General features: G+C 35.6%; 1 protein-coding gene across 1 annotated transcript; it reads right to left on the bottom strand.

Annotated features, from left to right (window-relative positions):
- Nucleotides 1-5,171: 5,171 nt before the first annotated feature.
- On the bottom strand, nucleotides 5,172-10,189 carry LOC307034776 (uncharacterized protein; the record flags this gene model as incomplete). Its single annotated transcript, XM_079673659.1, has 6 exons — nucleotides 10,114-10,189; nucleotides 7,433-7,544; nucleotides 7,101-7,165; nucleotides 6,718-6,785; nucleotides 6,424-6,467; nucleotides 5,172-5,232 (listed from the first exon to the last, which is right to left on the bottom strand). Exons 1-6 carry the CDS (start codon nucleotides 10,121-10,123, stop codon nucleotides 5,172-5,174), a joined length of 360 nt encoding a protein of 119 aa, XP_079529785.1. The 5' UTR covers nucleotides 10,124-10,189.
- Between the last annotated feature and the right edge of the window lie 778 nt (nucleotides 10,190-10,967).

The raw sequence follows: 10,967 nt of genomic DNA, 5'->3' as shown, positions 1-10,967 counted from the left end.
AATGCGCTGTTGCGCACTGGATTTACGTGGCATTTATGTAAACAAGAGTTTTTTGCTGTCGATTTTGGTGAGTCCAGTGTTTGTTATTTACTCAGCCATGTAACACAAATTAAAATGCAGTGTTTAATGTTACTGTATGAGTTCCAATAGAAAATACAGTTGTAAACCTCTCTTTGTGTGTCTCTATTATGACGTAACGACTAGTCGACTAGTCGACTACTATTTTGAAAAACTAGTCGACTAGTAAATATTGGTAGTTGTGAAACCCCTAGTACACTATGGTAAAATCTGAGGTACCATGGTAGTACCATGGTAGTACCATGGTAGTGGGTTACCATAGTGTACCATAGTACGTACCATGGTATACAATGGTACGTCAGATTTTACCATAGTGTACCATAGTACGTACCATGGTACCTCAGATTTTACCATGGTATACCATGGTACGTACTATGGTACACTATGGTAAAATCTGAGGTACCATGGTAGTACCATGGTATACCATGGTACGTACTATGGTACACTATGGTAAAATCTGACGTACCATGGTAGTACCATGGTAGTACCATGGTAGTACCATGGTACATACTATGGTACATACTATGGTACACTATGGTAAAATGTCTTATGAGAGTCCAATTCGAGAAGGCGATTCGCCATTAAAAGAAGAAGAAGAAGACATTGAACCCTCCTTGACACGAAGTTCCTCGAGGTAAACCCGTTTTCTGTAATGTAATAAAGACATTTACAGTGTTTTTTAAATGATTTCAGCTTTTGCATCACTTTACACAGCACCATGTGTCGACATACAAGCTTACGCGTGCGAATTATTTGCTAGTTAAACCGTGAACTGCTCAGTTAGTATCATTGAGTCAGCCTTAGCTAACGTCTGTCGTTTTACGGAGCTGTTGCAGTTTAAAATCAATCGATAGTAACATAGTTGATCATGTTGTAAATATAATGGGGCTTCTTCAGTTTTTTGACAGTATTTTGGGTTTTAAAGCTTAAATTCACTCTTCGAGCCGATCTGAGATCTGCTCAGATATTTGTCCCGTTGATATTTAAACAGACATTACTAGCCGCTAGCCGATACATGATCCAGTATATTCTGTGCATTAACCAAAAGTAAAAACGCATTAGCAGGTACAGGTTACCAAAAAACATGCATCTGAAGATGATATGTTATACATTAGGAATTCATAATAACTGAATTATTGTTAAAACCAGGGGTGGGGTTTCAAAGGAGATCTACATACTCTTGTTCCTCCATTGCTACTAGAATAACATCAATGCCCTATACCAAAACATTTTAATCATACCTTTCCCTCATAATGCTGATGTTGGTCTAAACTTGAATTCACTTAATATTAGGCTAGTTTAAATTACAGCTACATCTATGATCTAACTAACACCTTCTTTTTTAACACAGGTTACATTATCATATATTGTAACCTGTGTTTTGCTACATATGCTCTTTTATCTAAACAAAATAGTAATAAACTTGATTTTGTACATAACTGATGTCTGTAAATATTTACTGATACCCACTTGATATGTTATTACATTATAGAGTTGTCTTCACACATCAAATAATTAGCTTGAACTGAGGCTACAGTCATTTATAACAGAGATTGATATTGGATGTGTAACATAATTCATAACTAACTAGAACCTATGTTGAGGATCGGGAGAGGGACAACAGTTCTTCCAAAAAGCACTGGTAGTGTAAGGGACATCTTAAAGGGTCAGATAATAAAGACAGACATTGGCAGTGTAACATTGTTGTAATGTGTAAAGCCCTAACACTGAGTACATCAAAGTAACAATTCAACAATATTAACCACATAGTCACCACTTGTCATAGGCTACTATCGGCTATAAAGTTTAATACAAATATTACCAAAAATGTACCCAATACCCATTAGAACATCCAAGTTGGATAATTATTTTAAAAAGCTTACTAATCTGAGGCCATGCATAGGAAATATCTCCCATAGTAAAAACTCATCCACCAGTGGTAAACAAATTTAAATGTATTAAATCGATGTGTGTGGTTGTGGAAATACTGGACGTGACGTTGTGCGATTGCGTTGCCATGCAACAGCTTTGGTTCATGTTAATTTACAAACTCTTCAACTACAACCCAAGTTATATTTAAAACAATTTAAGAAGGCCTCGCAAAATACTTCAATGTAAATTAAAATGCGAAGGAATGTGTGTATAACAAAATACATCCGTCATAAACACAATACCGGAAACAGACGTAGTGATGTGACGTGTGATCCTCAGCTGATTGGATGTTTTAGCCGCAAATCATGTTGGGATATGGTGTTTATGCGATATGAAATCTGAAAACATGTTTTAAAAATAAAATAATACTTTATTCCGAGTGTGCTTGCTTTTCTCTTTGGAAGTCATCACATAAATGCATTATAATACACGGTTCGGCTGCATTAAATATTAGACATCTGCCATTGTTCTCTCTTTATAGAGCCCTGATGAGAAGACTTCTGGACAAACTGAAGAACTGCCGCCGAAACATATACGTGACCTGGATCATAAATATATCAGCTATTAAACAACATCTTCAATTTATTTTCACACAATGCGTCTCCCGCAGTATCAACACTAATTCGGCTGACTTTTATATTTGATCCAATCGGTAGATAGGCTGTATTTACACCATAATGGTGCACAGCTGACAGACAGGGACTTGTATTTCTTTAATTTTCTTTGAATATAAGAATGTAAATACTGAGTTGAGAGAATATTCAGGGGTTTTGGGTGATGGGAGACACATCTATGGAATCAGAATTTCAATAGCTTACCGTTAAATGACGGATATACCTTTCTGTCTGCAAATCAGATATTAATGTGAAATATTATAGCAATATCCTGTAAAATTATGGGAAAACTTGAATAAAACTACACATCTTCAGATGTCATACATGCATACGTGTCCTACACCAATAATACAAATTATGTTATTATGGCATTGTATGCTGTGTGTATTTATTTCACAATAAAGTTAATAGTAATATTATGTTTGATATTATGTTTTATTAACTAGACCACATTCTGATTAATGATGTGAAATATAAACAACCCTTAAATCAGACTTCAGTTACACCTGAGTAAAATTCAGGGAAGGTGATTGTCAAGTGCCAACAATCAGGAGAGATATTTGATAGTTGGTGCTTGAAAAGACTAAACATTTATCTGCAGATCCCTATAAAGTATATTCATTACTTGTTATTCTCTACTAATAGTTAATTAAAGACTGTATATAATGGCTATTTTGCACATCCCTTTCAGGATTTCGGTTTATTGACATACAGTATCATATACACAACTACATAAAAAACGTTATGCAATGAATGAAAAGCTTCGGTTGCAGGTTCCTCAACAATAAACTGTCATATTCTGCACATTCATTATACTATCTACATACATCTTATAAGAGTAAAATACATATAGTGCCTTATTAGTTTGTCTGTTTTGCACATCCTCCTATTAATATCTGTGTACATCTGGCACTAAACAGTTTTATTGTAGAGATCACTTACAGCATCTTCTTGATTTTTTCTATTCTTTCTATATTTCTATAATTTCTACTTTCCCCCTAAAATATTGAATAGCGTGCTTTAACCACTAGGTGTCCTTTTCTATCTATCTAGCTGTGCACCATTATGGGGTAAATAAAGCCTATCTACCAAATATATATCAAATATAAAATTCAGCCGAATTAGTATTTATACTGCAAGGAGACCTATTTTGTGAAAATAAATGTAAGATGTTGTTTAATTGTTGATATATTTATGATCCACGTCACGTATTCAGTTTCGGCGGCAGTTATTCAGTTTGTCCAGAAGTCTTCTCGTCAGGACTCTATAAATAAATAACTATGGGAGATGTGTAATATTTAATGCAGCCGAACCGTGTATTACAATGCATTTATGTGATTGTAATGGAAACCTCTGTAGCAATGGAGAGTCAGGACTCAAGAGAGACATGAGGAGAGCAGGAGCTTTGATGTCAAACACTGATGGTTTATTTAGGAGTATCGTCCGGAGAATTCACATCACATGTCACAGCAGCCAGAGGTTCTGACTGCACGTGAGAGTTGCCACGTCAATTCTGAAGAACTCTACCCTAGACCCATGTATTTAGCTAGTTCAGAGAGAATAAACAACATTGTGCATAACAAGATATAATCATAACTCCTCTATCAGCTGATCCAACAGGCAGGAACAGGGAGACAGAACACTGAGAGCACAGCAGCCAAGGTTACAGGTGCGTGTGCTCAGTCAGGACAGTTTGAACTGATAAACTGGGTCAAAGTTATGGACCTTGGAAAATATTTCCCCAACAGTGATGACTTCCAAAGAGAAAAGCAAGCACACTCTGAATAAAGTATTATTTTATTTGCTTGGCACTTCCGGGTATTTCTCCACTGGTTCTCCATGTTCACAATACCGTGTAACTGTCACGTTTGAAGGGACGAAATCGTGACATCTTCACGTCTCCCAGCATGGTAAATCGTCACATGTTCACGTCTTGCCCTGATACCGGGTTGAATACAGCTGTGTTATCTAATCCTGACCCTCAGTGTATATTTTTGTGTATTTTGTGGATAAAAAAGGTATAAAGCCCACATCTGAAGGCATAAAATGTTGTTATACCTTAAAGATCTCCTACCATCAAACAATCAATTATTCAAAATACTTGAGGCTGGAGTCCCAAATGGTCTCAGAATCTACACCTGAAAGAGGCTTCTGCCGGACAGAGGTGAGCAATAAACTTTGTCCTATAAGATCTGTCGTTTTTGGAAAGTTCCTGACCCTGACCAGCTATGGTTGTCCCTATAAGTTAATTTCTTAATTGATATCAATAGCAATGAGGAAATAAAACAGCCTACAAAGTTGGGTTGTTGTCTTCGGGTCAAATCTGACAGATTTACTAGTTTTATCAATCATAACTTGTATCAATCACGACTGTATTGAACAATATGGTGAGTGCCTTGCTAACACTGTAAATGATGAAACAGATGTTTATAAACAAATACTTTTATTTTGATTTCAAATATATTTATATATGATTTATTTATGAGATTTTTTGAATGAACTAGTTCGTCAACAGAACTTCATAATTTACAACACAACAACGAACATTTAGGACACTGTCATGTTTATATTCATGTGCGGTTCCCAGGATGGTAGCCAGGTCTTTTTGCTGAAAGAAAAACAAGGCAAAAAAAAAAAACAGTTAGACATTTTTTTTCAATTTCTGAAATATGTTGAGTATACAAAATCCTTTCAAATGTCTTCTCAACCCTAGGAAGGGCCATACACATAACGGTCTGTTTTCAAATCCTGGATGCTAGGCCTGTCGGTCGCGCCTTTAGTGCCTACTCTTGTTCCGACTTTCCAAGGAAACTGAGGGTGATCCTTATGCTCCTAAGCTTCCAATCACCGAAACGTATTCAGCGTGTTTTTTTTTTAATGTTGTCTGTGGGACAGCAGTGTTTTAAATGTTGTTTACCCCAAACCATACTGCATTATTTTAATTCTATGATAAGCAGTTCACCTGATTCCTTCAACAATAATGATGAGCTGGTCACAATTTAGCATGTCATTTAAGTCTTCGTAACTATTATTAGTAAAAACATACTTAACAGTAGATTTAGGTGTTGACAAAGCTACATCTCTCTTTAGGCTATCACCAATGCCACATATTAAAAAGGGCCCAATAGTGCTTTTTGGGGTTCTCCATTTCCAGTAGTGTGTTGATTACGTAATTGTGAATGTAAAGGGACTGCAAAAGCTTAATAGAAAAAGTTCCCACAGAGTTTCTCTCCAACACACCTGACTGAAACTAATTCCTACATTAAACGTAATAGATTAAGGGTCGGGACGTATCCAAGCGGTTGGCTCTGGTTTCAGACAGAGGGTGAAAAGAGGTGCAGCAGCACAGGCAGTATAAGAACAATAAAGAGCTTTTTGAACATTTAAGCAGGAAAAACGTAATGCTAATGAACCTGGAAATTAACAGACTATGTCATCTTTAAGTTCTCTCAGTCTATAATTACAAAGCAACCCTGATCTCTCGGATTTCTGAACTTAAAATGGTGCAGGTGCTTATTACATGAACTTAAATAACTCACAATTCATGGCAAAACTGACTTCTTAAATAGATAGATAGAGATTTATGTCTCCCTTGGGAGAAATTTGCCTTGGGCAGTCAAGAGAATACACATAAACACAGGTATACATATAGAACAACCAGAGTCACAGATACACTACAAAGATCACATGGCATACATAAGGTATACAAACATACAGGTGTACCCGTTACACTCCATTATTAATTAGGCCGAACTGTCAATTTATTGACAATTGAGTTAAACAAGAAATCTGAACTTACCATGCAGGGCAGGGCAGCCAATGGACCAGCACTTCTTTACAGCCCTTTGAAACAGAAGAGAGGACAAAAACTAAATATTAATCATTTTAATTTATAATTCAATACTTCATTGCATTTCATCCCCCAGGATTTTAAAATGGTAAATGTTTGGATTAATGTAAGACCTCCCAGAGAACAGCTCAACATGTAATTGTTGAATTTCTGACAAAATTCAACAATTTGAAAACTATTATGTTTTTTGTGTTGAAGGTCCATACCTGTTGTGTACTTCATGCAAACAATATAGCTACTAACCTTACTTTCACGTGTCTTTGACACAGATTGCACTGGAAATGCGTCCAGTTTGCTGTGATATTCACACACTGTAAAGAAACATGAAATTAAATTGTCCATAAATCCAAAACTTGATATCATGTATGGTCTTGCAAACTTTTAAGTTGGGTTTTCAAATTGAAAAACACCATTTGTAAGGCCTCAAACAAATGCGTGTCATAATTTTCCCATACTTTATATGACATAATGCACCTCTTGGGTACCACAAATGACCACATAGTGAACCACAGATTATCTCCATGTGCCACAAAGCTTTTTTTTAGGAATCAAAATAACTACTATTATGTCAAAAGTTGTATATTTTTTTTATTACAGATCTGTAATGCCTGTATTTTTTTTCATACCTTCCTCCTTGTTTTGTTTTTCCTTGCCTCGCTTTTTTTTTGCTGATATTTTAACAGCTCTCTTTCTATAAAGAGAAATAAAAAACAAGTGTTAATTGCAATACTCATGTGGTGTGTGCTTTGTAAACCAGGGAAGTACTTGCGAGAACACTTACATTTTAAGAAAAAGTTGGAAAAGCAAAGAGTGAAAAATCTTCTGGCTTAGAGGCCAGTTGGTGGTGCTACTTTTTTTTTTACACTGGCACTTTTTTTTAACCGTTCTGTATCTCATATTGTATAGAGTCAAGATTTCCCTCATTGTTCTACATCATATGTTTTATATTGATACCTACCTGTCGATTGCTTTTTTCTCTGCCTCAAACTCTTCTTTCTCCACTTCCACCACCTGTTCTTTCTCCTTGCCTGCCTCCATCTCTCCTGCCACCACCGGTCCAAACTCTTCCTCTGAGTCTTTCTGTCCCTCCAGCTCTCCTCTCTCCAGTCCTTCACTTGCTAATCTGTCTGTCTGTGTCTCTATGTCCCCTTCTGTCTCCATCTCCTGCATCTCAGTAGTTCCCTCAGTCTCATCCATTTCACCTCCCTCCCCCTGTTCTGTCTGGTCATCTTCTTCTCCAGTCCTTTCATGCTGCCCTAGACCCTCTGTCTCAGGATCCCATGCTTTGAAGTTAAACAAAGCAGACAAACAAGACATTAAAGATGTAGTGCAGGGTTGAAAATATGATTAACCAAAAAATATTAAAGTTTAACAAAGAAAAAGGAATAAATGAATTGCCCAAAACCAATTTAGGTTATCTAAAATATTATCTGACTGAAATTTCTATCTGATCCATCTGGATAGGTACACAATACAGGATTAAACTTAATAAAGAATCATGAATGTGCTGTGAACTACCTTCTAAAAAGCCTTCAAAAAAGGCAAACCATTTTTTCCAGGACCGCATGGGCTACCAGTGGCAGCTCGAAGGGGCACTGGAGCTGGGCCGTCCACTTCTTATTTTTATTTTAGTACTTTCCCCAGGAGAGGAGAGGAAAGTACCCAAGGGCCTTCAGTTTTTCGACCTTAAAAACAAAGAAAAACATATAGACAAACATCACACAAATAGATACAGACAGAGATAGATTTTCCAGGCAGTGTTAAAAAGGCAAGACTTTAACAAAAGAGTGTTGGCAGTCCACTCTCTATAGTATGTCTTAATCAGAGAGAACCATCAGAGCAACACCACTAGTATTTTCTAAAGAGACAATTGTGTTCCTGTTCTGTTTTGCCAGTCATTAGCATCTGCCATGAAGTTATATTCACTCTACCACATTACAAGTGAACCAAAGGAGACACCTCTTAACCACACCGCATTGGCCGTCGGCCCTGTTTTTGTGGTGTGTCCCGCATCATTGGCATTTTTTGCCTTTCCCAACAACCTTTGCTGATGATTCAACAGGTTGAATTGGCAGCAGAGCTGTGTGCAAAATAAGTTAGCTTAAGGAAATCTGTGCACAAGAAGAAAAACGGACTTGAGGAAAACTAACTACTACAGTCCAAAGGCTCACACAAAGTCTTTTAATTTGTTATCTCATCTGGTCGTTCTATTACTCAGATATTCCCAACATGAAGCTGAGTGGAGAGTGTTGTGAAAATGTTTTAAAGAGTGTATCACAAACATTGCCTTTATTTCTAGAGCCTTATGTATTTTGTTGTCCCTTTTGGAATGAGGAAGACATACTTCTGCCTACTGCTGTTATGGAGAGTAAAATCCTCTTATGCAGGTGCAGAGTGTAAGTGAGAGTTGGCAGTAGGTTTTAATCTGTGTGGTGTTTGACCTTCTGGCTTAAACGTAGGCAACGTGAGGATACCATACGTCGCTACTAGTTCTTTGATGTTGGTTGGTGAGTCAGAACATTTAGTCTAAAATTGCTTTGGGGGGTGGGGATGAATGGCAAACAATGTTGACAGGGCTAAAGTCAATGTATCATTTTTTATATTTATACTAGCTAATTATTGAAATATTGCAAATGCATTTGGGTTAATGAAATCTTGACACATAATTGAATGACATTTCAAAAGTTGTTCCTTCCCTGTACAATATAGATTCAATTAATATTTCTCTAATGTTGTGGGACAGTAACCTTCAATGGCTGACCAAAATAAAATAAAATGTTTATTACCACCAGGGCAGAATTATCGAATATCTTCGATTGATTTCTCGACCGGTGTACTGTTTGGGTCCAGTCTTTTGCTTTCTGCCGGAAATCCTTCATACGGGCCGTGTGCCTTGATTTCAGCTCCAACATCTTCCCACACTGAGGAAGTGAGAGGGAAAGAGGGAGTAGGAAGGACATACTTTCTTTTTCTGATAGAAAGACAGTTATAAACAGTTGGGAAACAAAGTATTGCTTATTTCTTTCTTTTAACCACATATATTATAATATAATATAATACTTCCCAAAAAAATGAATCGGAAAATGAATTAAATTCAACTGATTGTACAAACTGACAAAATATGCTACCGAGTAAATGTAACGGATCATTTATTCAGCAGGCTAACCAAGTTAGGATATCTAATTAACAGTATACAGAGGGGCCACATTCACTTTATCTAACTATTTCTAGCAATTCATATTTTAATTGACACTATGAATGTCCATTATATGGCTTCATATATAATCTATAATCATAATAAAATATTATTCATTTTTTTAAATCAAAAATATTGTTATTTAAAAGAACCAACAGTCAAACTTTTCAATGGAACAGGCACATGCAGTAAATGTAATGTTCTAAAAAACACCTATACTGTGATGCACATTTGTGGAGTGACAAAACTCTTTCCGGCTTTTGTTAGAAAAAAGTCACCACTTTGTTCGCCACTTTTATTGTATTGGGTTTTGCAGAAAACAATGAGATATTTATAGGCAAAACTAACTGCCATTTATGTATGAAAATGGCTTTGTCCGAGAGACAGTATAATAGACTGTATTATGAATACTTTAGTAGACATATATATATAGTTATATTTACCTTTGTGCATCTACGATTTGCGCAGTTTGATTTTTCCAAACAATGGGGGCACTGTCTTTTTGTGGATCCACCTGGCATCGTTGCTACATTATGAACAAAACAAAAACATCACATGTATCACATATAGTTATTGGCATGACACAAAACAAAAATTCTTCCATATAACCATGTATGATTACTAAAGTCAAACGATATAATCCAAATGATGTTGATTGAATTCAACTTCAAAATAATGTTAAGTGTGATATCAAAGTTCAATTAGTAGCACTTTAAAATGCACAAATTCCAGTGTAATATCATAAATAACTTTCAATTTCTGGTAATAGTCAGTACGTATTGTGTAATCTTTTTTTGGCATGATAAGATGTTTTCTATTAGCTATCATCATAAACCTCAACTCATGTTTTTTCATAAAATGTATCTGTTATTGCATGATATAATGCATGTTTTTTGAGATCGAGACTCTATTTTAGTCAAACAAGTACTTAATGTTAAATTGCTCTTATGTTCCTGAAGTAAATATTCATATATTCAGTTTTATTCATAATTTTCTTTTCGATTTTTATTATAGAGTAATACACATTTTTTTATATTTCTATTATTCAGATACTCTTTCGAGCTACTGTTGATATGAATATATTTGATGTTTATGCTAATTATTTGTATTGTATTTTGTATTTTATATTCCTCCTACATATTTTTTATACATTTTTAATGTCCAATAACACTGGGCTGCAACGAAATAATTTCCCAATTTGGGATGAATAAAGTATCTATCTATACACTATTCGTTTAAGTTAAAAGCACGACACGTACATATGATTTAAATTATAAATTACATATCCATATAGGCC

This window comes from Notothenia rossii, assembly GCF_949606895.1.
Source record: "Notothenia rossii genome assembly, chromosome: 4".
NCBI lineage: Eukaryota > Metazoa > Chordata > Actinopteri > Perciformes > Nototheniidae > Notothenia > Notothenia rossii.
Note: the sequence above shows the minus strand (reverse complement) of the source record. Positions and strands in the feature narration are given on the sequence as shown.